This window comes from Battus philenor, unplaced genomic scaffold (assembly GCF_028537555.1).
Source record: "Battus philenor isolate CCGP_79_NKW_IND1 unplaced genomic scaffold, ilBatPhil1.0.hap1 SCAF_13, whole genome shotgun sequence".
Classification (NCBI taxonomy): domain Eukaryota; kingdom Metazoa; phylum Arthropoda; class Insecta; order Lepidoptera; family Papilionidae; genus Battus; species Battus philenor.
Window position 1 is genome coordinate 10,116,802 of NW_027181675.1, and position 27,987 is coordinate 10,144,788.

General features: G+C 32.3%; 2 protein-coding genes across 6 annotated transcripts; one reads left to right on the forward strand and one right to left on the reverse strand.

The window, feature by feature from the left end:
• Positions 1–6: 6 nt before the first annotated feature.
• LOC137933571 (prostaglandin reductase 1-like) lies at positions 7–5,495 on the forward strand. 4 transcript variants are annotated; one of them, XM_068777566.1, is made up of 9 exons: positions 7–133; positions 237–415; positions 1,013–1,115; positions 1,698–1,883; positions 1,963–2,081; positions 2,897–3,051; positions 3,581–3,686; positions 3,754–3,873; positions 5,342–5,495. In XM_068777566.1, exons 2-9 carry the CDS (start codon positions 250–252, stop codon positions 5,404–5,406), a joined length of 1,020 nt encoding a protein of 339 aa, XP_068633667.1. In that variant the 5' UTR covers positions 7–133; positions 237–249; the 3' UTR covers positions 5,407–5,495. The 4 variants fall into 4 exon arrangements, with proteins under 4 accessions (XP_068633667.1, XP_068633665.1, XP_068633668.1 ...); XM_068777564.1 differs by lacking the exon at positions 5,342–5,495 and having other exon boundaries at positions 3,754–4,193; XM_068777567.1 differs by lacking the exon at positions 5,342–5,495 and having other exon boundaries at positions 299–415; positions 3,754–4,193.
• On the reverse strand, positions 4,966–27,983 carry LOC137933568 (ATP-dependent translocase ABCB1-like). 2 transcript variants are annotated; one of them, XM_068777556.1, is made up of 23 exons: positions 27,609–27,983; positions 21,902–21,959; positions 21,521–21,799; positions 20,495–20,595; positions 19,434–19,605; positions 17,909–18,080; positions 16,611–16,741; positions 15,688–15,912; positions 14,684–14,809; positions 13,444–13,647; positions 12,815–12,985; positions 12,418–12,607; positions 12,262–12,341; positions 12,003–12,161; positions 11,105–11,209; positions 10,874–11,035; positions 10,383–10,586; positions 9,558–9,799; positions 8,976–9,135; positions 8,139–8,333; positions 7,861–8,067; positions 7,638–7,784; positions 4,966–7,039 (listed from the first exon to the last, which is right to left on the reverse strand). In XM_068777556.1, the coding sequence occupies exons 1-23, from the start codon at positions 27,722–27,724 to the stop codon at positions 6,845–6,847; spliced, it is 3,801 nt and encodes a 1,266-aa protein (XP_068633657.1). In that variant the 5' UTR covers positions 27,725–27,983; the 3' UTR covers positions 4,966–6,844. The 2 variants fall into 2 exon arrangements, with proteins under 2 accessions (XP_068633657.1, XP_068633658.1); XM_068777557.1 differs by lacking the exons at positions 19,434–19,605; positions 21,521–21,799; positions 21,902–21,959; positions 27,609–27,983 and having other exon boundaries at positions 20,495–20,591.
• Between the last annotated feature and the right edge of the window lie 4 nt (positions 27,984–27,987).

Consider the following 27,987-nt stretch of genomic DNA (forward strand, 5'->3'; position numbering starts at 1 on the left):
CTCTAAGGCTTTTACAGCTTCATCGGTACTGAGTTCACGGAGCGGAAGGGTCCGTGAACTAGATCATAATTAAGAAAAATATTTATGATCGTTATCAACCGCGTTTTCCTATAAGTGTGTAAATCGTGTCAAGGTCAATATAAATTGTTTATCACTTTTTATAATCACTCACTAACCTCCATAACCAATAAGTTCATTTTTTTAATAGTTTCCTACTTTAATTTTCCTTCACCTAGGTAAACGATTACCATGGCAAATAAAGTTAATACAACTTTTTTATTTTGGCGACTGTATTCAGGATATGTTGGAAAAATACATGCTAAGAAATATGTCCTTACAAAGCATTTTCGAGGCGAACCAAAAAAAAGCGACTTTGAAATTGTACAGGAAGAACTGCCAGAATTAGCTGACGGAGGTTTGTTGTTATTTGTTCTATTTATTTTATTAATTTAATAGAACGAAAGTAAGTGATTTCACACATACATTGTTAACTTTCTTAAGTTAGTTTAGAGTTAAATTATACTCTTTTGAGATCAAGATAGCCTGGAGCTCTCGGATGATACGAATATTGCGTCACAACTAAATTACACAGGTTCACAGCCTACATGTAATAAGTTCGTACTCGTAATATCGCTAGGTTCCAGGCAGATTCTAGGCGCAATTGGAGTTTCTTCTGCCACTTTTACCTTCACTAATGCTTTCCGAAGTTATAGTGACGTTTGCTTTAGTTCAAACGATAATTTATAATATAAAAAAATCGAGCCATAATTTGGCCCTCTCGGAAAACGAAATGCTAAATACGTTTCGTCGTCATACGTAAAAATTAAAGTCGCTTTACGGCCAGTTACTTCAAGTAGCGTTCGTCTAAATATCTGGAAATTACCTATCATACCCATAACCTTGGCGGTTTCTCCCTTCGGGAGTAGTGACTGCCTACCGCCGAAAAGCATTTTTTTATTTTTATTTTTAAACAAAATTTAAAAAGGTAACATTATTTAATATTTTATTGCAGAAATATTAACTGAAGCTGAATTCCTTAGTGTAGATCCATATATGAGAGCTTATATGATAGGTTACAAATTGCCGACGCAGATGATTGGGGGACAAGTAGCCAAGTAAGATTTTATTTTTTATTAAAGATTATATTTAAATATTCGCATATAGATTGCGATATAGACACCTATAGTGTAAGTAGAATTTGTACATTAGCTATTTCGATCTTATACATTTTTGCTATATGATTAGTAAGAAAGGTCCATGTATACAAAGAGTTGCATTTTTTTTTAAAGTAACCGGTTCCATAGACAATAAATTCCGGTTCCATAGGTAATAAATTCACTAAAATAAATGATTAAAATGATATTTGTCAATCCATTAGTTTTATTGATGTGAAATTCCAAGCTGACGAATTGACCACAAATATTTTCCGCTCCGTTATTGGGGTATTTTTATACTATTTATAAATAAATATAAAACATACACACACACACACACACACACACACACACACACACACATATATAAGTATATATATGTTTGTGTATATATATGATTATTGAAAATTTATACAACGGGTAATTTAGGTTTTATCGTGGATTCGTTAATTCCTGTCAATTTTTTGGAAATTAATGACGTTTAAAATATTGCAACTTGTTTAATCATCAAATTATTTCTTTAAACAACACATCTTTTTTAAGGATAACAGCAAGTCGGAATAATAAATATCCGGTAGGTGCTTATGTAGTGGGACATATGGGATGGCGAACTCATACTATTTGTAATCCCAACAAACCGGTCGAAGGCCGTTTCTTACCTTTATATCTACTGCCCGATATAAAATCCTATCCAGTTTCTCTAGGTTTGGGAATACTTGGAATGCCCGGGTAAGGAAATAGAAACGAATTTATTTAATATTTTTCCGAATGAAAGAATTTGAAATAATTGTTTTTTATTTTATCATAGCAACACTGCTTATTTTGGTATGAAAGAGCTTTGTCAACCTCAAGCTGGTGAAACGATTGTTATAACGGGTGCAGCTGGTGCTGTTGGTTCTCACGTGGGACAAATAGGCAAAATTTTAGGTAAAACGCAAACATTAAAAAAAACACTAAGAAAAGGTGTTATAATTACTACTTTATTTTAGCTTAAGTTACATGTTTTAGTATTGTATGACTTCAATTTAAAGAATTTATTGAAATTGTAATTATTGTGTTACCGAAACTTTAGTACTGCATCTTAGGAAAGGGCGCTGAGATGGAGGCCGAGAAAAGAAGAGCATGAGCATACATTACTTATGAAGATGCAAATTACGATTTGATTCTCCCTACTGCAATGTTAATAATACTGACATTCTTAGTTTGCAAAGAGTATATTTTGAATTATATTTAGAGAATCCATCGGATTACCTTTATCATATAAGTTCTATTGAATGGACCGTTAGCAAAGATCAAATATGTTTAACACTGTTGTCTAGAGAATGTACTTAACCAAAACTTGAACTTGAACAAAGCGGCATTTTAAATAAATTTTCTTGTTCGGATCTTTCTCAGCTTTCTATCGCATTAAACTCGGTGAAGCTGTAAATGCCATCCGTTAAGATCACTACATTTACATACAATTACAAAAATAAAATAAAATTCATAGTTATTTATTGCAAAGTAATATTATATACTACACGTTAAGTTTTCTTATTAAACATGTAGTTTGTTGGGTATTTATAAGATAACAGCGATTTAAAGGCAGTGATGGAATGTGTGCATCATTGGTAGCAGATATTTAAAAAGTTAACAAGTACAACGCTTATTTGTTCATACCCCCTCTTTTGGATCTATTGAGAACTACTTAGTCTAGTTTATCATGATCAATTCTTTCTCAAGCTGATATTTTTCTTTTTAAGGTTGTCGTGTTATAGGATTTGCTGGGAGTGATGCGAAATGTGAATATTTAGAAAAAGAACTTCAATTTGATCACGCTTTCAATTATAAAAGTGTCGATATTAGAGCTGCTCTCAAGGAAAGTGCACCAAATCGCATCGACTGCTATTTTGACAATGTTTGTATTTTAAACATTCACCTAATTGTACACACTAATCTTTACAAATACTTGGTTATAGGAGATGTTTCCCTTTTTATATGTACTATCATTGCTAATGGCACCGTGTTAATATGGACTGCGTCCGTTGCAAGTCCGATTTTGTTAAAAAAAAACACTGGGCTAGGATTTTGACAGTTATTATATCAAAATATATATGAATCAAAATAAAATAAACTGTTGTAGTTAAACATTACATCGCCGAATAAAAAGTAAACGAACGTTAGAGATATAAAGGAAACATAAGATTACAATTAATAATCATGTCTTACGATTAATTAAAAAAAACGTCATGTTTTATAGACTATATGACTATATGACTGTTTTTATATCTAAATATTTATATTTGCAATTATTATTAATTATATAATTTATCAATATTGTTTTTAGAATAAACGAAAGAAACGTATCATTCTAAGATGAGACTTGTGTAACGTGTATGAAAAGTTGGATTGGAATATTTTATGCTAATAAGATATTTATTTTCAAGGTTGGAGGTGAATTAAGTTCAACTATAATGACGTACATGAACAAAAATGGCAGAGTTGCCGTGTGCGGTTCTATTTCGTCTTACAATGACTCAGTCTTGCCAAAAGGTATGTCGGGATTAAATAGTGTACATTCTTAAGATATTGTTTGTAAAGAGTTTGTATGATGTTTCAGCGACTATATTACAGCCCGCAATTGTTTTCAACGAACTGAAAGTAACAGGATTTTTGGTTAGCCGGTGGATAGATCGTTGGGATGAAGGTATCAATGCAAATCTGGCTTGGCTACAAGAAGGTAAACTTAAATACAAAGAGAAAGTTTATTACGGCTTCGAAAACATGGTAGAAGCGCTCGTAGGCATACTAAGGGGTGAAAACGTCGGAAAGGCTGTTGTAAAAGTCAAGTGAAGTGACTAAAATAACGTAATATTTTTCTTCAATCAAAAATCGAATTCAAACAAACGCTAATGTTGTGTAATGTTGAAATTATTTCAAGAATTGGGTATATGATATTTACGCATACACAAAGAACACTTATATATTTCAGTACCTAGTTTAAGTGATGCACTGAATATTTTTTATACTATTGATTTAAGCATTTGTTTTATTATTTTAATAAATGAAATAAATAAATAAACACTTGTCTTTTATTTTATCCCATTAAATACATTTCGGATTTTATGTTGTAAAAAGCATAATAACACAGATTACCAAAGATGAAAACAATGAATCAATGTTAGAATTCGGAATCGCTTTGTAGTTAAAACCAAAGCACAAATTTTACTCTAGGAATACTTTCTACGAAAGCTATATTCACTTGATCTAAAAAATACTTCATAATAAAAAATCTTATATTTCGTCGCGAAAGTCTTGATATAAATCCCGGAAAAGGTGTATCTTTTTAGTAATAGTATTACAGGTTACACTTTGGATTAAAGAATGTAGAGATTTTATTACATATTTTTACATACATTACATAAAAGTCAAAAAGCTTTATCTTTTACCAAACTAAGCTCGAATAACATCTTTAATCTCTAAAAGAATGTCAGAAGGTGAATTTAAATATCCAGGACATTTTTATAAATTTTTTATTAAGTATGTGATATTTTTTTAGCTATAGTACATGATAAATAATATTTGACGGTTTATTTTTATGAATATTATTATTTACAGTATATAACTATTTTATTCGAAAAAATAATTTAATTAATTTTTAACATTCCATAACATTTTTTTCCAGTTGCCATAAAAAAAATCCTATAGCGTGAAGAACAGTTATTTTAATTTTATTTAACGTGTGAACAAAATGATATCCGAAATAATTAAACAATACTCTAGTAATAGAGAAAATAAAGTATATTTAAGTATTTTTAATACATCTGTGGGAGAATTAATAGCTGCTGCGGACGATAGTTATATTTATTTTATTCTCAGTTTAGATTCAAAAGACTTAAACAAAGAATTACAAATTCTTGTTAAGGAAATTAACTGCACATTTCTAAACGATAAAAACGAAATTCTCAAAAAAGTCGAGATTGAGTTAGAAGGATATTTCTTAGGTAAAATTAAGAAATTTAACATACCAATTAAAATGATTGGTACCGATTTTCAAAAGGTAAGCTTGCAATATATTAGAGTTAATTTTTATTATTTGCGACAAAATATCGTAACAAAATCAGAAATATTACTAAAAATTAAATTTTAAGAATTAAGTGTGATTTGTTTACTTCAAACTATTTTGCACAATATTTAATTTATAACAGGAAGTGTGGAACAAACTATTGGAGGTTCCATTTGGTTCAACAATCACATATGGAGATCTGGCTAAAGCTATGGGAAGAAAGGCCAGCCATGCAAGAGCAATAGGTGCAGCTTGCGGAGCTAATGCTCATTTGCTTTTGATACCTTGTCATAGAATAGTTGCTTCTGGTTCTAATGGTGGTTTTAGTTGTGGATTAAATAGAAAAGAATGGCTTTTAAAACATGAAAAGAAATTTGTATGATATATTAGACTAGATGCCTTTACTGTTAATTAATTATTTTATGTGAAAATAAAGATATTAATGTTATATATTTGGTTTGTATGAGTATAAAAATTAAGATCCTTGGTATCATGAAACTTCAGATACTTATTAATTGTATTATTATTATGTATTTTTGTCATTGACAATTATTTTTTACTCCTTGACCTTTTATGACATAGCTAAATGATAAAAATGCTAAACTTAAACCACAACATGGTAATTAAGCTCAGGGTCGACCTCAGAGGTTTGGATTCAGGATGTTATGTAATTTATTTTTCAGAATTGGACTCTTGTCTTATATTATATGCTAAGAGTTCTGCTAACATTTTTATATCTGCAAAAAATTGATTGTTTGTAATGTTAAACAGCTAATCTTATAGTAACATACATATTCAGGCAATAACTTATTATTTCATGATCAAAGAAAAATAATGAACAGTAATCAGGCTTGGTTGGTTTTTCGGCCTTAGAGCATTTCCATTACAGCAATACTTAAAATGTTTTGCTTTATGGTGACTGTGGGTGTGGCAGATGCTTATGTGAATACCCTAATCCTTGCTGTGGAGACCTTTTTTATACTAGAAAGAGACATTATGACTAGGGTAATAAAAAACTTGATGGCAAGTGATGTTGCTTACACATTCTGTAAACACATCTGTTCCTACAATGAATTATTACATGAGTTATAGTATCAGTTCAGTAATTTCAATATCACATTAAGAGTAAGATGTGAGTGAGTTAAAATTAAATGCTCATATTTTCACTGTGATATTGTGAATCTGTTGCCATTTTGATGCATGCCTTCATTTTAGGTTAAAACAAACTATTGCTTTCAGCTAATATTTTCCTACCGGTCTATTATTCCTGGACTGGATATTAAAAAAGTTATTAAATAAAATATTCTTTTACCAATTAAAATTTTACTATGTATAATAGTCGATACAAAATTAATATGGTTTAAAATTTAGGTTGATATTTTAAATGTCACATGTTAACAGTTAAATGTAGTAACTATTTATCACTTTTATTTATACATAAACAGTATAAAACTATATTAAGGTTTACCACTCGAAACAATATGAACTCGGTTGTTAATGTAATCATGCAAGAATTGTTTTTCATAAGAAAGCAAAACTGGCTGGTAAATCTCAAAAATTGAGATACTAATTTTTTGGAACATTGCATTGTTTTAGTAGTGAGGTACTAAGTTATGTCTAATTCTAATAATTAATTTAAATAAATCTATGTGTAACCCCGTCTGTTAAGGTTGTAATACAGCCCCTGTGCCTGCATGAGCTCTGTGTGCGTGCCACTCTCGGCCACAACTCCGTTCCTCAATACGCAGATGCGATCAGCGTCGCGGACTGTGCTAAGACGATGCGCTATCATAACACACGTTCGACCTGCTTTTGCTGCATCTAGAGCTTCTTGCACAACCTGTTAAAATTTTTCATTTTAATACTTTCCATTATATATCTTTTTACATTACTAAATATTTCTCCAATGCGGCGACATTAAAAAGAGTAACTATTGAGCTTATGGCCGGCTCTTATTAGCGGATCAGCATTCCCAGCCAGTGATAGCTTGGTACTTATAATGTTGAAATATTTTCTTCCGCTTGTTTTTCTCATATCTAAGGAATTTTGAGATGTAACTGGAGAATAAAATAAAGAATTTTTAAATTTGAGATATTTGTTCCTGAGGAAGCCCTCGGCTTAGTTTTTGTAAAGCTTGTTACATTAAATTCGGTGAAGATAATTGCTATTTATCTCGGGCAAACATCAATCATCCATAACAAAAATAAAAAAAAAATATCAACGTAATCATTTCAGCCGTAAAGCCGCTAGAAGTAGACATTTCCTAGAGATTTTCTATAGAACCGGTTGGAAGCGGCCAGACCTTAACAAGGTTCCCTTGGTAAGGTCTGGCCGCTGCAAGGTTCCACCTTGTGGGTGGACATCCTACGGTGCGTTTGTAGCCCTGTAAAATCTACCCCGAACCTAGAAAAGTATAAATAAAAGTAACCAATTTCCACCTTTTCACTCTCTGTGTCCAAAGCACTGGTTGCTTCATCAAGTAACAGCATTTTTGGTCGACGAATCAAAGCCCGTGCGATGGCAACCCTCTGTTTTTGTCCTCCCGATAGCTGTGTTCCTTTTGAACCGATATTCGTTTCGTAGCCCTAAAATTTATCGGTATTACAATAAAACTATCATACAGCAGATTATTTTCAAATTTCAATTTGTAAACATTTATACCAAAGGTAAGGACATAATAAAATTATGTATGTTAGCCTGTTTAGCTGCTGAAATTATTTCATCCATGTTCGGTTTCCTTGAGTTGTCGCCATAGGCAATATTTTCGCCTATTGTTCTGTCAAACAATATGGGTTCTTGTTGCACAAAACCAATCGATTGTCTTGCGTCTTTTAGACGTAGTTTTGGTAATGGTATGCCGTCAAAAGCCTGAAAATGTAAATATTGTATAAGTACGAAATATATTCCGTAACATTACTGCCAAGAAACTGTATACGTACAACTATGCCGTCATCGGGATCATAATATCTCTGAATAAGTTGTATGACAGTACTCTTTCCGCAACCGCTAGCACCGACTAAAGCAAAGGTTTTCCCTCGTTCTATTTCAAGATTAAACTTTTTCAATACTTGTATCAGTGGGCGAGTTGGATATTTGAAGTCCACGTTTTGAAGACTTGCTTCCCCTGTACCTTTCTGAAAATTTTACGCAGTATTTTTCTATGTTATTAAATTTATAGAAGATAATTTTATTGGGACATGAGGCTTTTAAACATTGAGAATAGTATAAATGAATAATAGTAACACTTGAATCAAATGGATGTAACAAAAAATAAACATACAGAGTAAGCTTAGTATCTCCAGCTGATATTATTAATAGATGATACAATCAGAATTTAGTACTGTGTCCTCTTTGTTGTCAAAACTATCTACATTCAACGGAGCATCTTATTATCAACAAACTTAGTTTAGACCACTCAGCAAATGGATATACTGTAAAAGTTAAAAATGGCGTCTAAACTAGGCCTAGACTCTTAGACACCTGTTCTTTCTTTAACGTAATGTTGCGTAATGAAAAAGACTAGTTTTTTTTAACAAACTTATTTAAATAGGTCAAAGCCGTTTTGAATTATAACGACCATGATTACAGGATGGCATTTTTTTAAATTACCGTCTGTGATGGTTTACTGTTTAAGACTTCGAGAAGACTAAGGACTCGTTGTTTTAAAATACGAAAGATATATTGACTTTTTTTTACGATATTTCACGTATATTTTTAAAAAGATTTTCTATTTCATGTTCGTTTTTTCTTTTAAACCAATATTCGTATTAACTTACAAAGTTTTCTATGGCAGGCTTGTCTGGGTCTGTGATGGTCGATTGTTTATTCAGAAGGACATAGATACGTCCGGCCGCTTTTATACCTTTTTGGAAATTAGGAGCGAAGGCAAAAGCTTGAGCTGCTGATGATGCGCCCATTAATAACGCCTGAGCGGATCTAAAATAATTAATTATTTTTTTTTATTTATTACTCTTTATTGTACACACGAGAAAAGAAAAAAAAACATAGACGCATAATAACTTAAAAGTACAATGTACGGTTTTGTCACTGAAGGCAATTTCGTATAGACAACCATAATAAGGAAATAGAAGACAACACAAATAGCGGGTTTTCGACGTGTACAAACATACATATATTTAATTATATACATACATTTATTAATTTATGTTAATAATAAGTACAATATAATACATAATTATAAATACAACAATAAATAAAAATATAAAATTAATCTTGATAAGTTCCCACTTACCAGAGAGAGGAAAAGAAAACAAAAAAAATGGATAAATAATATTCTTATGAAAAATATTAATCAAAACGTAATATTTATAAGGATATTATTGTGACAGTTTACTTACTTAAGTACTACTGAATAATTAACGTTGTCATAGATCATAAGTGTTCCTCCGTAGTACATCGCAGCCGCGTACACAAAGTTGAAAAGTCCTCTGGAGAGCCCAAAGACAATTCCTCGCCAATGGGTTGTTCGCTTGGCGCTTAGTAAAGCTGGAAATAGTTGCCTTGCGTACTCGTTAACAAAAGTTTCCTCTCTTCCGAGAGATGCCACGGTCCGTACGTTCGCTACCGCCTCTACTGCCAACTACAACAGCATCAATATCATTATTCATATTATTTCTCATGTTCATTTATTCACATTATTATCGACATTGGGTCATTTAAACTTATGTACGTCATGAAAAAATTGCCAAGAGACTCCATTTGTTAAAAACTAGAATCCGATTAAATTCTCTATCACCCTTCAACTAATATATTCCAAACGCTCTTCATCTGATAACCCAAAACAAATACAGTTTTTTGTGGTCACTTACAATATCGTTAAAATACTTGTTAGAGCAACTCATTTCCAAGCTATCATCACTTAAAATATCCTTTACCCTATAATAACATTTTTTTTAAAAAATTTTCTTTATGGACTTCTCAAATTATTTACTAGATAATTCAGAGCATATTGTAATACCGTACACAGTTGCACATAAAAGACTTACTATTTTATGAAGCCTCGAGAAAATATTAACAAGCCTTTTAAATAAATAAAAATTTCTAGAGCTAACCTTTTGTACACCTCTACTTTTATGTAATTTGTTAACGTTTTTATATAAGACTAAATTGTCCAATTAGACAAAATAATATTAACAATACATAAACATAAAAAAATACTCTACCTTGGAACTATTTTTCATTGTCTGTGCAGTCCCAAAAGATTCGGCACTCACCAATCTACCTTCTTTGTAGAGAATGGCAGCAATAAATGGAACAAATGTTAATGCCACCAAGCCTACTCTCCATTCATATATCAGAGACAAAGTCAAAGCAAAACTGAAAGTCCCAATTGCCTGCAATACAGTTCCTATACGTTGTCCCGTTGCCTAAAATAATTATCAATTATATTTTATATTGTATGTTTCCATTTAAATAACAATTTTTAATGTTTTTTTTGTATATTGTCTATTTGTATATAATAAGGATATAAGGTCTGTAAGGTTATTTGAATTTTTTACTTGATGCTTATGTCCAACTGTGGACATCTTACATTTGAAATGATTATGTAAGTTGTATGTTTATGTGAAGACAAAAATGTGTGATTCTATAGTGAAAAAAAAAATCGTTTTATTGTGGTAACATGTGGTTAGTCCGAAAAGTAAACATTTATTACCCCTTGGACAGTAGCTGCTTCACCAGAGAGCTGAGCACAAAGGGCTCCCGTTGAATTGTTCTTGTTATCGAAAAATGCAATCTCTTGCTGAAGCATTTTATCAAACATTAGTAACCTCAAACGCGCAGTTAAATGTTCTCCGGCTACCGCATACATAAACACCTGTGTATAAAATTTATTAACAAAACACTTAAAAGATAGCAAAGTAAAAAATATATGTATTAACAATACCGTTATGAAGTTGGAAATTCCTGTAAAAATGCCTATACCAACGAATATAAGCGCAAACCTTCTGACTTCAGCAAACACCTCATCAGTGTTAGGATTTGAGAGAACCTGTAAATAAATTTAGATAGTTTAATGATAAACACTCCTGTCAAGATTTATGGGCGTATCTCGAAATTAATCTCTAAATGAAATTTAGTATTATATAACAAAAAAAAAATAATCACGCAAAAGTTCTACGTGAAGGTTTTATCTGTACATGAAACAAATTTCATCGTCTTTATAGTTTCATCATTACGATGTTTCCGTAATCATAAGGCTTAGGTACTTTAAATTTGTTAGAAATATTAATTTCGTCGCGTATAGGTCAGCAATGAATTTACCGAAGGTTCATTTAAAGTTCACTAGTTGTTGTTCAGTTGTATAGGGATTGTGTCAATTTCACACTCCAAATTCAAAATTAAATTGCGCTCATTAATTAGATTATTTAATTCCGTTATTTCATCGTATGTGGCACTTTAAAGCCGAAACATAGAAATACAATTTTAGTGCTTGGTTGCACAAATAGGCACCGTGACAGTGATAAATATAGGGCAAATTTATCTGTGATTTATGATCAAAGGGGCAAAAACTTTTACGAGTTTATAAAGATTCTATATCTTGTAAATATTTCCACAAAGACCATTTTTACACATTAAGTTCTCAAGGCCTCTATAAATAACTTTTGAATTATACAGAAGAAATATTATGGATAACAGAAGAATTATTATATATAGATTATAAATTAAATATGATGGTTACATATGTTATAATCGTTATCGTCATTTCGTCCAATGTTGGATGCTGGACCGGTTTGAATCTATGCATTAAAATATGTTTTTATATTTAACAAGGAAGTACTTACTCCTACAAAATCCCCCAGGATAACAGCTAAAAGAGGTATGCCACAACCACTGAGCAAGGAACAAATACTGGCCAATGTTATAGACTTCCATTCGGGTGAATTTAAACGAATGACACGCTTGAATGGTATCTGTGTTTCATTTTCGATGTCTTCCGTTTCCTTAAAGAAAAAAACATTTATTCAATACTCTGCATGAGATTTTACTCTAATATTTAATTCTTTATTATACTACAATAAGTCATTATAAAGAAATTCTTACTTCTATTTTAGTTTTTACTTCTTCATCTTCGTCTTCTTCAACTACTTCCGATACTTTTCTTGCTAGAACACCTGATGAATCTGAAATTATCAAAGAAGTATATAATAAAACAGGAATACACAATAAAATTATCCGTTTAAATATTTACAAGACTACCTGCGGTGTCATCGCCTTCCGGAGAAGACTGTATCATTACCATGTCGTAGTAATGTCCTTTCATCTTCATGAGCTCGTCGTGATTTCCATATTCTAGAATTGTACCGTTTTTAAAGACGTAAATTAGATCCACATTCCTGATAGTTGATAGCCGGTGAGCTACTACAATAGTTGTTCTTCCTTTTTGAGCCTAAAAATAACGACTTTTTATCTATATTTTATTATTATCAAATATTTTTAATAGGATTTGTCTATTTATGTACTGCTCATCGCGATATCTTCGGAACCATGAGACTTAAAGATTTTTAATTAGGAAAGAATGTTTTTCCAAGTATCAACAATTTTCAATACCATTCGATAATCAAGAAGTAAATTTTCAAAAATAAATCCTACTTACCCTATCTAATGCGGCTTGCACTTTAGATTCGGAAGACGTGTCAAGAGCGCTGGTTGCTTCGTCGAGCAACAAAATCCGCGGATTGCGAATAAGCGCTCGTGCGATCGCGATCCGCTGCTTCTGTCCGCCAGACAGCGATGCTCCTCGTTCACCAACTAACGTATCGTAGCCCTGCAGACAACAAATCATGGCTATATATCATTTATACAAAATTATCTGGACAGATTCTTCATTAATTTTAGTGTGCTATTGATAACAATACTTCCTTCATTGTTTCTATTGAGTGTAGTTGCTACTAGCCCGGGGGTCTTTAGCAGCTTCATAGGAATTGAGTTCAAAATTCAAATTCTTTGCCCATATTATGAGACTATTGTGTATACTCTGTAAAACTCTCTCAATCATGCCTCATTGATAGTGTCCACCAACATCATGTCAGCCAATAAACGTATTCTGCGAGATGCGTAAAATTTTGTACAAGTACTGATAGAGGGTTCTTTTATAATAATAATCCATAGATTTAATTTTAATTTTTTCAGTATCCTATGTCTAAAAAAACCTCGACTGCCAAGCTGCTAGGTTACAATTTGACAATTCTTTTTCTAAAATTGATTTAAATAGTTTAGACTTACCGCAGGAAGTTTCATAATGAAGTGATGAGCATTAGCTTGTTTGGCAACTGCTTCAATTTCAGCGTCCGAGGCATCAGCACGTCCGTATCGGATGTTCTCTCGCACTGTGGTGTTGAAAAGCACTGGCTCTTGACCTACCAGACCTATTTGCTCTCGTAGCCATCGAACCGATAGGTCACGTACATTTTTGCCATCGACATATACCTGTTATACACGTCAAAAATTTACCACAATTATAAACAATTAGTGGGTAGGTGGGTATGAAAGTAACTGCTGTAGCCCAGCTGATTGGCAAGTTAGAAGTGCCAGTGGGCAGACCAGATAACGAGCAGAACTAGCCGCTGCGGTCTTAGTGGACACTTATACTTAGTGGACAGACGATTTTCTCAACGTTGCCGGAAGGCAGCGGATGCAGAACATTTCTAACCGACACCTTTCGAAAAATATTGGAGAGGCATATGCAAATTATTCCACTCTTATGCTGGATGTATTAGATTTGAAACGCTTCGCTTAGTTGCGATGCATATCTTACAAGAAAGAAATAGATGGATTGTGCTACTCAAAGTTCATGAATAGAAAGTGAACGGTCAAAACAGACTCAAACAAACACCTCGTAAAATCTGCTTTGACTGGGACACTATAATGCAGTGAGGGAAAACGTGAGGATGAATATCATTCCGGACAAACAAATATCTCGAAAATATAAAGGAAACTAGATAAAAGTAAGCCGCTGTAAAAGTAAGCGCAACTTAACAGTTTCGGGATGGATTCTTGGGGACACAGGCCTCCAGAGATTACCAAAAGGACCGGTTCAAAGCGGCCTGCATCCAGCGTTTGCCGATGTTCGTAACATGGTCGTCTGTCCACCGTGTTGGTGAATATTTTCGAGCTATGCGGTCTTCTTACCAATACACTGAGATTTATCTAGGCACGTACCATGTACCGATTTATCATATAAATGTAACTTTAAATATTGTTGTAATATTATTATTTTACATTACAAAAATAATAATTAGATTGTTATCTATGCTGTACTAAGGTATTTGTCGATAGGAACTATTAAAATCCAATACAGGACAAAAAGATAACATTACGCTTATCTAATTATACTATCTATGTCTATAAATAATAAAAATACATGTTTCTGCGTACAATTAAATCCGCTTTTAAATCTTAATGACCTTAAATTACACTTGTTGAACATGAAGAGATTTTGATATAAACTTTATAGAAAACTTACACTTCCATCAATGGTGTCATAGTAGCGTGATATTAGCTGTATAATGGTAGATTTTCCGCAACCAGAATGACCCACAAGTGCCACTGATTGGCCCCGTTTTACGCTTAGGTTTATTCCTTTTAGCACCTACAAGTTTTTTAAATCTTTATTAAAGTTCACATCTCACTCCCTACATATTACTAAATATAGTGCTAGTGTAGGTTGGCCCAAAATATGTAATTCAAAATTTGCTACCAATATCGCTTTAGAGCGGCGGAACAGGGGGAGAATCGGCCACTCTGTTGCGTCACTCCGTTGTTAACGTGGCGCTCATATAATTTTTCCGGCCCCCACCTCACCTCTCTCTCTCTTTCAGGCGCAGATGTTTCGGTAGCACTATTACCATATTTATCGAAGAGATATAGCGCTCTTTCAATAGCGCTTTAGTAAGAAAATGAAAGGACAGGATGATTGTAGTAGTCAAATTTCACAAAAAAATTAAAAATTAGTTTACATAATTGTTATTAAATATTTAGGTACCGTCCTTTATTTTTGTTGCTGGATCTTTTGAAGCAAAGGCAAACGTGGTACAAGACAAACAAGAGTAAAACACGACAATTTTTAAATTTATAAGGTATTTGAAAAAAGTGCAAATAAAATGCGTCCTCAGGAAAGCTGGTTATACTCACTTGCGGAGAAAACTCGTCGAATTCTCGAGCAAGGTTTTATAGGAAGGGGGACCTTCAGCAATGAAGATAAATAACCAAGAAGAATATATATGTAATTGTAACTGTGATTGTTAAATATTAGTAATATTTTTGTCTAATTATGTTAATAAAATGGATTATAAATTAAATATACTATTGGAAATAATTGTCTTTTACCAAGAGACTTCTGTTAGAGGTCTTGTGACTTCTCCATCTTTAGCCAAGCAGTAGGGTTTGAATAATGCTGTATTTTAGTGTGACGAGTAAATGATAGCTCTGCTTGAGAATTTGCTATTTAGTATATAAAAACATATTTACTGGCACGTCTGGTCTGGATGGATAGTGGTAATATACATCCTTAAGTTCAATGTTGCCTTCAACAGCACTGGGAACCACTCCTCGATTCAAAAGAGGGTTGATCGTTGGTACCAAGTCAATAAGATGAAAAATCTGTGCACCGGCTCCTCTGGCTATTCCAAACACCTCCATCAATGTAGACGAAATTCCAAAATTTGCTGAGCCCATAAGCACACCAAAAAAGACCTAAAAAGATTTGTTTTTGAAAATTGTTATTTTTTGCCACAATTGCATGTAGCTCCTTTTAATTAAATTATTCACCCGCATTTTATAATATAAAGGGAAATAAATTTACCGCCTAGATATATTTTTAAACTAAATTTACATTAAACACGGGCAAACAATTGACAAATTGATTTACAATTACTTTAAAAATTGCGAACAAAAGTTTTTATACCTGTTTTCATTCAACCTGTGGGTGCATGTCACATGAAACATGACATATTAATTATTTTTTTCTATTGGAAAGGTTAATAACTTCCGGGAAAAATTTTGGCCCAAAAAATTTACAGCAACAGATAGTAAACAATAATTCATTTTACATGTACTAATTTGAATCTTAAAAACGCTTTTTCTTACTATATAATCATTACGTAATTTATGGTTTCTGGTAATATTTATTTTTGGACATGATGTAATGTTCATTAATTGACAGAAAATATGCCAGATATTCACGCCAAGTACACCTTTAACCAATCACCTCTGTGTATGATACATTTTGCATGACTAGTCAGCACAGGCTTTATCACATATGTTGTCTTAAATAGTGCTAGATGTTTCTATTTAGTATTTACTAATGTATATATGAATATAGTATATATGAATTGGAAATTCATAAAGCAACAAGACTAGGGAAGCGGCAAACAGTATATTTAAATACTCACTGATATCATAGTGTTGATGTCATAATTTTCTGGTTCGTCTACCATAAGTTTGTATCCAAACCAGAAGGACAAAGCGTAAGAACAAAATATGCAAAAAAACAGAAAACCCATCGCCAATCCGGTGAAAAATCCTGAAGCAAAATAAATATTTTTAATACACATGTTAAATAAATAACTAGAAAATTGCAGAATAATAACACCTTTAACTTTTTAAATTAGGTTAATGTAAATAGATTTCTTGATGATCTAATTATTATTTATTCTTGTTTATATAGCGCATGTTATGGTTCGCCTGTCATTCAATGATAATTGAAATTATTCCTATATTTTTAATAGCTTTGTATTCGTACATAATATTGTTAATTTTGTTAGCTATTTTTAATAAATATAACAAAAAAATTCGACGTACAAATATAAGAAACATTAATGCTTCGTCGTAATCGTTTCAGCCCAAAGACGCCCACTATATTCGCCATGCTGGGCAGGCGGGTTGGCGATCGCGTGTAGCATTATGATATGTAAAAGACGGTGCTGCCCATCCTCTGTAAACTTTTTACTGAGCAGTGGCAATTAATATTGCATAAAGTGTGAACTATATAAGATTGTATCTCCGGAATCGAAAATTCGACCCACGGTTGGATCTCAATCTTCTACCGCTGCGCTACTACTGTCTAAGCTAAATATGCTTAGTGTATTAGAATTTTTTTAGTGAAACTGGAACTAGTAGCAAATAATTATACTTTGGTATATTCTGTATAACAAATTTCCATGGCACATTTTTACGTACAAACTATAAATTAAATTTATGTGCAATATCGCATTTGTGAATAGTTAATATTTTTCTTAAAACACTAATCTTTAAATGAAAGTCGTGCTCTATTTGAAAGGTTTTTTTAAAAAAGCTATTTTTTTAAAAAAATGTGTACCCTGCAAGACATTTGACATTGACAAGGTTTATTAGAATTAGGTGTAAATGGGTGAATGTATAGCTTATTTACTGTCAATTAATGTATAACACGCCTTATGAACAAATCAATAGTTTCATGGAAAATAAATTGCCAAAAGCCAAAAAGTGTTTTAGCAGACTTTACATTGCTAAAAGTTGTTGGCACGTCGGCATTCCAGTAGAAAGATATGTTAATGGAATATGTTTCATGGTGATCACTTTTTATGCTCTCAAGTGAGTATTACATTACATAAAGCTCTTTAAAGCTTTTACAGCTATTTTTAATCATAGTGTATACTTCGAAAGTAATCATTAAATGTATGAGAGAGCTATGAAATAATATAAGTCCCACCTTTCTTAATATTGATACTTCTAGACTCTTCTAGGTAGGTATTGTATCTCTCTATTTCCTTCTGTTGTCCACTGAAAGCGTATACGGTGCGCATCGCAGAGAGTACTTCCTCAGCCACTGAGCCGGCTTTTCCTGAAGCTACCGCCTCTTTCTTTGAAAGTCTTGAAGCAATCTGTTTTATAAATAAATAAAAATAACATATTCCTCCAGTGTCGGTGTCAAACACTAAAGACAACTTGCGCCAAACAAACAATGCTTGACTTTACGTAAGTCAGTCAAAAAAAAAAATCAGTTGCATGAACAATATTATTACTTTGACTAGTACAATGTAATACACATATATAAAGTAAATTATTATTGACCCATGTACCGTTTAGGATAATCGTTATAGTTTATAAATAAAGTTTATTATAATTTTATATGCTGGTTACATTTGTTGTTCACATTACTATTGTATTTTACTTTGCGCTGGATATTTTGAATAGCCCACAAAAATGTCCATCGCCGGCTGCGTTATGTGACACTCCTATACTACACTAAGTTCGACCCATGTAACCGCCTATATCCAATTTCTCTCTCTTTCATACGTACTTGGTAAATAAGTGAAAAGAAAAGATTGTAACGGACGGTGGCTATTGTAAAAAACATAAAATTCGTTTACATAGCTACTGTTTTAAAATATATAAACAATTTTTATGTATTATAATAAATTCCGTGCCTATCTCTTTTTTTACCGCACCGGGCGGCACTTACTTTGGGGCGGCATTTTTTATATTTACTTATAGTTGTAAAAAGAAACTTTTTCATTTCAAATATATTTTCTTTCTTGAATAATAAATGATTATTATAAGTTTAATATTTGATTTATATAAATTATGATTAACCTTATGATTTCGAATATTATTCCTCGGTGTATATAAATGCATTTTAGTGTAAATTTTGGATTCTAATTCAAGAACAAGATAATAATTTTATTTTATTGTATTCATTAAAATTCGTTGAATTCGTAAAAGGATCTTTACGACTTTGTTCGGCAATTTTTCCTAACTAAAATTTTTTGATGTCAGTTTATAAATGTCATTTCTTTTGAAAAGTTTATATGATTACTTTGAAGTAATATATCAATAATTTTTAAATCAAAAACCACTATTTGATTGACATATAATAGAAAGGGCGGCAAACTGGAGATCGCCCCGGGCGGCAAACTGGAGATCGCCCCGGGCGGCAAACTGGAGATCGCCCCGGGCGGCAAAAGTTCTAGGTACGCCACTGTGTACAGCGGTTTCGGTAGCGCTATAAAAGTTACGATACGAATCCTATATGAATGCTTTCTTGTTTTTTTTTAAATTAACCACGTATTAAACCCCGTTCAGTTTAAACCCAATGATATTCAATGGCTCCGTTATGCCCTGAACATCGAAAATTAAAATGAAACGAGAACTTCAGTTTTATTCTTCTCCTAATACAAAATATCTGAAATATCTAGGTCCTATTTAAGAAAAATGAGTTCGAAAAAGTAACTTACGAGTCCTGCGATGCCAACCAAAAACAACGTCACGGGAAATGTAATTAAACAGAGCAGTGCCAGCTTCCATCCCTTAATGAGCGCCATTGCGATAGAGCTAACAAAAGACGACTGGTAGAAGATAAAAGTGCCTAACTTTTCTCCGATTCCGTCTTCAAGCTTCACAACATCACTGCAAAATATTCAATGTATCTTAAATAATTAATTGTCCTTTATTATTGTATTTATGAGAGGTGCAGGCACATCAACTGCATCTATAATTTAAAAAATATCGCGGAGCAAAATAGTCAAGCCATAAAAGAGATAATAATATGACATTAAAGAGGCCATAAAGGTATGTAATATCAAATCTATTACAGAGTTCCATGTCCAGCAGTCGTCGTTCGTTGGCTGAAATGGTAGTGATGACTACGTTAATGAATAATAAATTTGTGTACATCAGTTACTATAATTTAACAGAACTCAATAAATAAAGTTTAAAAATAAATAAAAAGATACCGATTTTTTTAAAATTAATATGTAAGGTAATAAATGACATGTCTTCAAGGTAGATAAACCAAATGTTTTTGAACTGTATTACGGGGTAAATTTGTATTGGTTTGGTTTACAAATGAATTTTGAAAAAAATATTTAATTGAATATTTACTTATAGTGCTAACGAAACCGCTGTACCACGCATTAGTGACGGGATGGGATAGTATCGACCGCTCCATTCCGTCAGTCCGCCAATAAAGATCGCGGCGGCTACGCTCATACTCGTTTTTCCACGGCCACTACGTCGCCGCATTTTCATATAGCACGGTACAGAGGTTTTGGCAACACACCCGTGCTGTCTTCCCAAGATTTACTTTAGTTTCGTTGGCATTAACGATTAGTCTTTCTGGCCTGGCGCTATGCGATACGATGACATTGTAATATGACTAGTAACATTGATATCGTACTTTATGATACTTGAATGATAATAAATTGTTAATTCCTCCATTATCATTACTAGAACAATGCAACCGTCTCGAAAGGCGCATCCACTTATGCTAATATTGATAATCTTATCTGATATTTACTCGGTCATTTTTGAAGCGAAGTCTCCAGTTTGATGCATATCGAAAAATTCGAAATCCTGGTTCAACGCTGCTTTCAAATATTCTTGACGAATTTTGTAAACCTAAAAACGATAACAAATTTTCATGTGGATATTCTAAAACTATTCCTGTATAACCTTAAAACAAATAAAAGATTTAGATAACATTTTTTTCAGCATAATTTTTATTTGACAATGTAAATTTCTGATAGTAAATAAATAAGTTGATGCTTTATTTTTAATTCTAGAATAAAGCTTTGCTAGTATTCATTTTCATAATTATGGAATATTGTTAAGTCATGACGCTAATTCTCGTATGATCAAAAAGTCTTCGTGCACTTGGTGTTTTTGCGATAACATAGTTATCAAGCGAGTGCTTAGAATAGACACCACTTATAGCACCAAGTAGTACTTGTGAACAACAACAAAAACAGGATGAGTTTATCCCTGAAAAATACTTATAATTACTATTTACATCGAAGCATTGGGTGCGGAACAAATGTTTATTCGTAAGGTTCGATAAAAATTCTTTAGTATATCAATTTGACAATTTGACAATGTCTATGGCTCAAATTTAAATCAAATTCTGTATTTTTTATAAGTAACATTTATTACACAAGTATTCATTCTTATTATTATTTCACCCAGTGAACCATAGTCATAATTTGTACATCTATAGAAGAATGGCAGGGGAGTCAAATTTGAGAGAAATTATCAGAACGGGAAAGTACTCAATACTGACACTTTGCAAAATAAATCTGAGAGGGTTACAAATGTGCCCTAATGTCTGAAGAACATAATAAGCATGTATGTATGAGTTTTTTGTGTGGTCATTTTCAATAACCTCCTTAATCATCATTATGTCAGCGAATAGACGCACACTGCAAGGTATATACTTTACTAAAGATCGGTGCGATGACCGATCTTGCTCTCCTCACATTCAACAAGTTTCCGCGATCTTAATGGCAGTGCCAGAAATATGTATTTTTGTTATAAAAGCATTAGTTACCTGATTAAAAGCGGATATGTTCATCAAGACGGTTGCAGCATAAGACATTATGACAAGAACAATGCCGGCAATACAGTTGTACAACGCGAACAGACCCAAATCAGAGAGGAAGACGTCGCTTTGTGGCGTTCCAATTATAACAGAAATTCCGAAGTCGACCATGCTTTGCAATAGAGAAGCAAATAGCAGAGTATTTATAGGCGTTGTTATCCCACATATTATCGAAAATATTATTCCAATAAATATATATACTTTGTCTTTGGTGGTGGCAAATCTAAACTGTAAAGGAAATATCGTATTTAGGATATATCGGTTGGTTTTTAGAGATCGATAATAGCTAACTAATGTGTAATGTTGAAAGTGGAGCTTTTTCACGCTTACCAATGTGAAAAATGAAATGCTTGGTAATTCTTCTGTTTTTGCTTCCGGCTCAGAGGAACTGTAACAATATTAAACGAGTTATCATTTTAGATACAGTCATTGCACGTGATTAGCGGCTGATGTAAATAAATCAATAATTTAAATATAAATTGTCTTGCTCCTCGATATTAAAAATATAGTTGTTTAAATGTTACAAAAATTCTGTCACAGTCTCCGATAACTTCTTGACTCGAGACAAGAAGGGGTTTTAAATCTTTGTTAAAGAATGAGGATCCATAAGTGATTGATAGGAATTTAAATTCGTATATATTTTAGAATGCAGTGTTAATGAACGTAGAACAAAAGATATCAAGGAACCCGGAAAATCAACAGCCATCAGATTAAAGATCACATTTTTAAAAATATAATTATTAAGGCGAAGAGTAACAAAAATCCTATTTTTAATATCTAGTTAAGAAATAGTACCAAAATTATTTTAGACCTAGAAAATTTTTAAATTTCCGAACATTATAATAATACGGAAATTGATATCGAGGATAATTATTATTACTTATAATCGCTTTACGTTACAGATAAAAAAGCCAAAAAACAACAATTTTTTTGGAATATAGCGGAATGTTAAATGAGCATTGTGTTATCTATACAACCAAGGTAAAATTCCTATGAAATCAAATCACTAGAATCAAATAGTTTACCTATAAATTATTTGGTTAATAGTAATTGGAAATTCGTTTTTTTTTTTTAATTCTATATTGTTGCTAATATTGATATTAAAAATCATATTGCTAGAAATGCTTTTAAATGTAAGAGATAACGAGCAATATCCATTTAGCATTGAGTGTTTATAGCTTTAGGCTTATAGTTCAAGTGCGGAGATAATAGTAATTCCTGAAATCCTCCGTTTCTGACTGTCACCATAAGTTCAATTACACCATAAAGTTCATTAACAATAAAAATAAAAACTAACTTTTATATAAGCTTCTGCTATAAACCTTAACAATAATCAAAATTTATTTAAATTAATAATACTTTATGGTAGAAGTACGTGTCTACCATCCAAAAGAGATATTAATGTAAGTAATAAAATAAACATACATTTCCTTCGTAATCTTGGAAATAATTCGAATTGCAATTCGGGCGAACTAGGATCTTGAGTTCTGCGAAGTCTATTATTGTAACATTAATAGGAAAGGATTATAAAAATTGTTATAATCATAAAACTGATAGCGTATTTGTATGTAGCATTAGTAAAAATGTTTGTTTTGGATATAAATAAAATTATTGTGACGGAGCACAAAACTGACGTTTCCAGACATTTGTACGAAAAGTTCCGATCTCAGACTTATACGAAACATAAATTTACAGAGTGAAAATAACATTATTTAAAATTAAATATCTAAAGAACTATAGCAGGGATTGTTTATTGAAAAAAATCGTGTTTTAATTACTTTTTAATTTCTTATTTTTCTATTGAAGTTTGGGAGGTGATACGGATTGTAGTGGCCATTATTTAAGAATATTTTCCCTGAATCCTTGAATTAATTATGTCTTGTATTGCGTATTTACACATATGATTTATATAAATCCTTTATTGTAACGTTGCATGTTAGCGTCCCATACATCTCAATCAAACAATTGAAAAAAAAACTAATAACTCGTCTCCGTTCTTCAACTATATTCTCGAAGCATCTTTAAAATCACGCCTCAGTATTTATACCGCCTCGCACCTTTTAGGGTGCAAGTTTTATACTTAAAACAACTTTCGGTCATTGAGGTTGAATCTATTCGTACCTCGCACCGGCACGAACACATCCTTCCAACTATGGGCGCACCCTGTTTTGACTTGCTGCCGCTTGACCATGCCTGGGAAATCGTGCGTCTGCTTGCCACCACCATTAGGGTGTACCGAGTTACGGTGTAAAATCAGACCAGGACTTCTGCCCCCCTACCCTTTTTATTAAATATATTTTTCTTCTGTTGTCGAATTCGCTGTTTTCTTTTTTTACCTTACCACACACAGCTAGAAACGGTACAACACAAGAAAATATGCTCTGTTTAACGTACTTAAAATTCTGCAGTATATAGCGAAGTAATGTGATACTTTTAATTAGATACCATAACAGTACTAGCATTAAAGATTTAATGTTCCATGAAACGACTTCGTGCCTATTACCAACTATTTTTTTTTGAAAACGAGTGCGTGTTCAAAACACTCATCAAAATTACCTCGAACTCTATTTCTAATGTAGGTTAATTTTATGTCCATTTAAATAATTGGTTAACCGATAATAACATTTTCTCTACACAAACGGGGAGGGAAAAGTAACACCTAGCTCTTGAGTGTTGACGGCGATTTATTATTATAAATGCCTCCGATTGTAAATATATTCCCACTATTACCTTCACTAATTAAGATGTAGTTACAAACAAGAAGTAATGATTCAATTGGTATGTTTGACATACCAGAGTTCATTTTTTTTAAGTCTATCAGTTTGTACTACCTTGGGAACTAATAATCATCATCCTTTCATCTGTAGGATTCCCGCAGCTGCAACTTCCGCATAGATTCCCAATAAGACTGATTGAAAGCAGCTTGCATACTGTATCTCCCGAATGCGTTAATAAAGTCCCATGTCCTGATGACCTTGTGGATAAATGTTTACTGCTGCGTTTGCCGGGCTGTGATCTGCACTTCAGAACTTCCACTTCCAAGTGGCCATCTGTTTTACACGCGATATTGCACGCCCACTACTACTTCAACTTGCCAATACGAAATGTAACTAACAAAGTCCATAAAAAAACAAAAGTAACCGAAATGATCCACCTTTCTCGGTAATTTTTTACGAGGGTCACGTTTACATGTAAAATATAATGAGGTCGTCATTTTATTGTGCACAGCTCTTTTTTAAGACTTATGAAAACTATTTGCCTAATAACATTTACAACTTCCCATAGTTTAAAGTGGTTGGTAATTAATCTTATAGTTTCTTCGGCGAGCCGTGGCATGGGCTGTTAAAAGAGTTTGAAATTAAAAGCCGCACAGACTGATACTTTATGAAGTGACGCATATACCTATTTAACTTTTCGATTCGATGGTGCTCGAGTGAGCAGAACTATAATTTTGTCAATTGCTATCATCGGATTATGTTTAATTCTAAGCGAATACGTACATGTGCGATGCATAAGTACGTTATTATTAACTTTGTAATGTCTCCGCAGTTAAAACATGCTGTTTTAGAGCGAACATAGAACATTAATTAACTTTAATTCTTTAACTTTATCAAATCGTTCATTATATAAAACAATATTTTATATTTTTTCTACATCATCTATATTTTCTAGATTCATCACATGTTAATTGTAACAAAATTAAATATTGTATTGTACTTTGGCCGTATCCTCCTGTTTGTATCTTATATGTAAATAAATACGTAATTCCAGAACATTCCTGCAACGTCATTTATTGTGATTTTTGGTTGGAGATGCTAAGCGAGTTACCTTCGCATATGTTCCTTCGCGCTTTGCAAGTAATTTTATACTATCGTATTAATTTCCAAAAACTTGTGTCTATTGAGGTCGAACTCGCGACTAAACCTTATTACATTAACGTTAGGTCTATCGCTGTTTTCTTCAGTAATCAAGTCGTAAAATTAGTCTTAATTTTTTTTATACAATGTTTTAAGTTTAACTGACGCGTAATGTGATCAACTTTTTTTTGAATTTCCTAGAGATTGCAATTATAGCAAAAAATATGAACTTTAGTAGAGCTAACTAATAAATTTATATCAGTTCAAATTACTAACAATTTATATGATTTAACAAATCATATTTGCATATAAATAGATAAACCTTTGGTACGTTAATAGTCATTGTTAAAACAACGAGTATTATTGACTAAGGTTTGTTTATATCATATATTTATATCATACACGCATCAACGTAAATAATTATTCATTATTTACGTTGATGCGTGTATGATTGTGAAAAAATATTGGCGAACACGTGTAGACGGTCCCAAAAATTTACTATCATGCGTGCGTCTATCGAAACTAATAAATGCATTAATTTAAAAGACAACGTGTTCCGAATTCGATAAGTGACGTTTAATCATTCCGGCTAATGATTAAACAAATTGTGCATGACGTAAACGCGTGATGCAAAATTACGATTAAGAAACTAATAGCGTTCATTAATTATTATTTGTTTTAATATTTGTACCAACAATACATAGCTTATGGTTATAATTGCCAATCATCTTCTAGTCCAATAAATCTCTGTGCCTTAAGACGATGGTCTACGATCAACGTTAGCAGTGTTACTAGTGATGACTTTTGGCAGTTAAACATGGATTGTAACTTCAGGCCTGATTGTCAAGCTCACTGTTAAGGCATGGAAAACATTGTGCTCTGAATTTACTCCGCGAGATTGATTTCGGGCTGTGATCCGTAGAAGAACAAAAGTAACCAACATGTTTCATCTGATTGGAAGTGGCAGAAGGCAGGAACACATCGCGCAGAACAAATTGTATGGGCTCTTAAGGAGAGGATTGAAGAGCATCAAAGAGACTTGCGCTGCGTACGACTTATGAGACGCTGGATGCAAGTAGCTTCTAGTTAATTTTCAAACGACAGTTGCATAAGACTGCTTTACGGTGACAATCTGAGTAAATACGCGAATAATGTTGCGAATAATATGCGAATAAGTTTAATGACAGTTTTAAAAATTAAGCACTAAGTGAAAAGGCATATTAGAATAGCACGTAATACCTTAATCTAAAACAAAGTTACACAACGTTAAGCGTCGTCCCATTTAAAAGAAGAATTTGCAATTTCGTCCCTTAAAATATTTAATTCAACCTAGATTTCTCAACAGATGCCCTGTCAAGATTATAAAAGAGGAATATAATCGGAAAATGATTTAAACTTCAAGAGCTTTCAAGAAATACCTCCGAATTTACAATTGTGCACCGTCACGCCGAGAATCTTACTTCTTATATATTAACGAATATGAGAAAAAAATAACTTCTTTAATTCATAATGGATGCAGTCGATGGTAAATAAAACACAATATTTTTTAAAAAATCATGATTTTTACACCTCGCAAGATAGAATAAAACATGATCTAATTGCCGAATCGCTATTATGAGAAGAATTTAAATTAAGGCTATTATAATGAGAGTCATAATGTTATTAAAATTTTAAGTACACAAATAAATTGGCAGTTGTTTAACGTTTACAACATGAATGAATAATATTCACCGTTGTAACGTACCCTTTCAGTAGGAGAAGCAATATGACGCATTTAATTTTTCCATGGCAATAAATTGATTGTTTGATTCATAGAGGTTTCTAGGCGACATGTGTTTCATTGGTGGACTTACAGCACTCGTTTTTAATAACCCGTCATTTAATTGCGTAATATTTTTGTCGTGAGTGCATAAATATTCTATTTTTTAGAACATATAAAGGAAAACGTTTTTATATTGTAAGGATATAACGACGTCTCTTATTTAATCATTATATTTTATAAAAAAAACATCTTTTATACTGAATTTGATGTTCATGAAACTATTTAATGTTTATAATGGATGCTCAAGATCCGCAACCTTGGTTGCAGTTAAGGCAAATTTATCGATCTAATAAAGCTAAAAATAACGACACTTCTTTACATTGCTGAAAATTTACCAATTAATTAAAATAATACTTACTTATCTTTGTCACTTCCCGAAGCTTTTGCTGTAAATTCAACGTTGGTTAGATCGTTGACTTTATATTTGTTTTTCATGTTAAATTTATTTAAACCATTACTTTTTAACTCTTTCATATTTGCTCCAACCTTCACTATATTATTATTTCAACCATGTGTAAATAATTAATTGGTATTTTTTGGTACAGGAAAAAAAAATCACAGGCCCGTAAAATAAGCGTTCGCAGCCAGTCAGCGTCACAATTCAACTATCTTTGATATGACTTATCAAATAGATAAATTCGCACGTTACCACCAATTGTATATTGAAACACATTGTGAAATATTATATATTAATTTTTGTATTTTATTTTGTTTGTGCCAAAATCTATTTTAGTGAT